The sequence below is a fragment of the Danio rerio genome, chromosome 17 (genome assembly GCF_049306965.1).
Source record: "Danio rerio strain Tuebingen ecotype United States chromosome 17, GRCz12tu, whole genome shotgun sequence".
Taxonomy (NCBI): Eukaryota; Metazoa; Chordata; class Actinopteri; order Cypriniformes; family Danionidae; genus Danio; species Danio rerio.
Genome location: NC_133192.1, coordinates 7,022,501 through 7,025,000, shown reverse-complemented (window position 1 = coordinate 7,025,000; position 2,500 = coordinate 7,022,501). Strand labels below are relative to the sequence as shown.

General features: G+C 37.3%; 2 protein-coding genes across 2 annotated transcripts in view; one reads left to right on the top strand and one right to left on the bottom strand.

Moving 5' to 3' along the window:
• fndc4b (fibronectin type III domain containing 4b) overlaps nt 1-2,500 on the bottom strand; it is a 90,663-nt gene that overhangs the window by 35,809 nt on the left and 52,354 nt on the right. The window lies entirely within an intron of this gene.
• gckr (glucokinase (hexokinase 4) regulator) overlaps nt 1-2,500 on the top strand; it is a 30,752-nt gene that overhangs the window by 1,682 nt on the left and 26,570 nt on the right. Inside the window, exons 4-6 of the mRNA XM_073928113.1 lie at nt 1,828-1,896; nt 2,038-2,111; nt 2,181-2,247. Of these exons, the coding sequence (XP_073784214.1) occupies nt 1,828-1,896; nt 2,038-2,111; nt 2,181-2,247 (210 nt within the window). The remainder of the gene's footprint in view (nt 1-1,827; nt 1,897-2,037; nt 2,112-2,180; nt 2,248-2,500) is intronic.

Here is a 2,500-nt window from a genome sequence, read left to right as displayed (position 1 = left end):
TGTTTTTCCTCAACTATTAGAGGTTTTTTTATTGTTCCAGTTTTCAAATATTTGTATCTCGACCAAATATTGTAATATTGCAGCAAACCCTGCATTAATCCAGGTGAGGCTTATTTTCAAACAATCGACACTTTTGACTTTTTCAACACAGGCTCAAGGCTTATTTATACTTCTGCGTCAATCGCACGCCTATGGTCTGGCTCATCCTTCGTGCGGTCGCATTCTCCTCGACTTGGCTGACCCGCAACTTTCAAAAAATTTTACTACACGTCGCAACGATGCATAGCGCAAGCTCTGTGATTGGTTTGCTTTGTAGCGCTGACAAGTGGGCAGTGCTGAGAGCCGTAAGCCTGATGGAGTGATTGTTTGCAAGTCGTCACCTTAGAATTTTAAGGTTCTATCTGACATTTTTGTCCAAATTTAGTTATTGACATATTCTTATTAAATGACAACTTATTTACATTATAGGATGTTTTATTTTATATAACTTGTTAACATTTTAAGACTTTTTATGTAAAGAACAAATGTCACACACATACTGTTTGCTATGGAATGCAAAAACTTGCAAGCTCATTCTCTCAAAATCATTTAGAACGCTAATAGAACCTTATAATTCCAAGGTGACGAAGTGTGGAGTCTTGTGAAAGAGCTCCAGATGGAAACTTTTCCTATGTGTTTATCTTATGAATAAAGTTGTTGCACGTCTGCTGGTTCCCGCCTCTGAATGAGCAAGTTTTAGCTACTTGTACCATTCAGAAAAAACAAAATACCAGCTAAGAAACTCGACACAGAGGAATATAAAAACCTACTGCCAGTTGATCACGTGATGCAGAAAAAAAAAAAAAAAAAATGTAACCATTGTTAAAACGTACCCCTGTATACATTTTTGCAGAGCATGAGTTATGTAGCCAGAGCTACGTATTTCTGCATTTCAACCTTAAAATGTATGCAATGGCTGGTATAATGCCACTGCCACCGGCCAACTGTTTCTTTTCACGCTACCAGCTGATTGCTTGCCTCCATGTGTACAGCTTTTCTGCTGTTATTAGTTTGCACAGTGGCTCATTATGTACGTAGTACGTCGAGTTGACTGTGATGACAAGGTTCGAGTTCAGCGAAGTACTGTTCCAGAAAGCAAGTAAAACAAAAACAAAAGGCAAAAATGAAAAATAAACAAGTGAATAACAGTCTAAGATCTAAAAATATGGTGTAAAAAAATAAAAAATAAAAAATAAAGCAAGCTCTAGTGAGGGCTTTTCTTTTTCTAGATTGCTTATAAAAACACGGCAAGTTGGGTTTAGGGAAGGTGGTGGGCGGGTCAATCAGTGCTTATGAAAACACTATCGGTTGGGTTTAAAGAAGGGGTTAGGCCGGGGGCGAATCAATCAGTCGGTAAGTCAGTCAGCAAACAGTGACCTCTGGTGGATTTACGTAAGAACAGCAGGCATAAATGGCACTCGCAAGAGAAATTTGAGATCTGAAAAAGGGTACACAGCGGCCTCTGGTGGATTAGCGAAAACAAACACTGCAAAAAAAAGTAGCTCCTGGGATGTATTTTATGCTGTCCAGAAATATATATAGGGGTACATATCCATAATGAGCCTGAATTGGACTTTTTTTTTAGGTCCAGGGTCACATACGTAAATCACTCAAATTATATTTATACATTTTTATGCTTGTAATGTAAATATACACGTGATTTATATTTAAATTAAATCGGTAATGCTATTTTTACTAGTATTATTACTGTTTATATTGTTTTCTGCATATTTAATTTAAACTTTAAAAACAAATGTCAATATCATCCAAATTGATTTGTCTCTGCAGAATCCAGAAGACAATCTGATTGTATTAAGTGGCTGTGGAACATCAGGTCGTATTGCATTTCTTTTGGCGGTAATGAGATTAAGAACGATTTATTGATTCTCCTTTTTAAATAAAACCTAAAGCATTGCATACTGAATAAAATAAGAGCATTCAAAATGTCAGAGTTCTGCTGTTTTATTTATATTCGTCATTCTCTATTTCATACCTCAGACATCTTATAATGAGATGCTAAAGAGCCGAAAACAGAAGCAGATGTGTTTGTACATCATAGCTGGAGGTGACAGGTGAATAAACAGTCTGTCTGTTTGATGCATAAGATGAGACTGCAGTATTTCAGGACTCTGTTTTTAAAGGGCCCTGCTGACATCACAGGAGGCTCCAGAGGACGACCCGGCACTCGGAGCTCACATGTTGGACAAGGTGAACGCAAGAGCAGAGAGAGAGAAAAAATTGAGCACTGCAGGTTCAATGTAGTAATAAATCAGTTTCACTGTGCAATAGAGAGACAATAGCTGCTTTTATATTTGCAGAACTTCATGCAAGCAGCACGTTTGCTCTTTACTGCAATGCCAGGTGTTACAAAGTGTTTGATTAACACTGATATACAGTTACTTATATGCTCTGCGATTACAAAAGAATTCTGATTGGTTAACACACTGATATGAGGTTGATA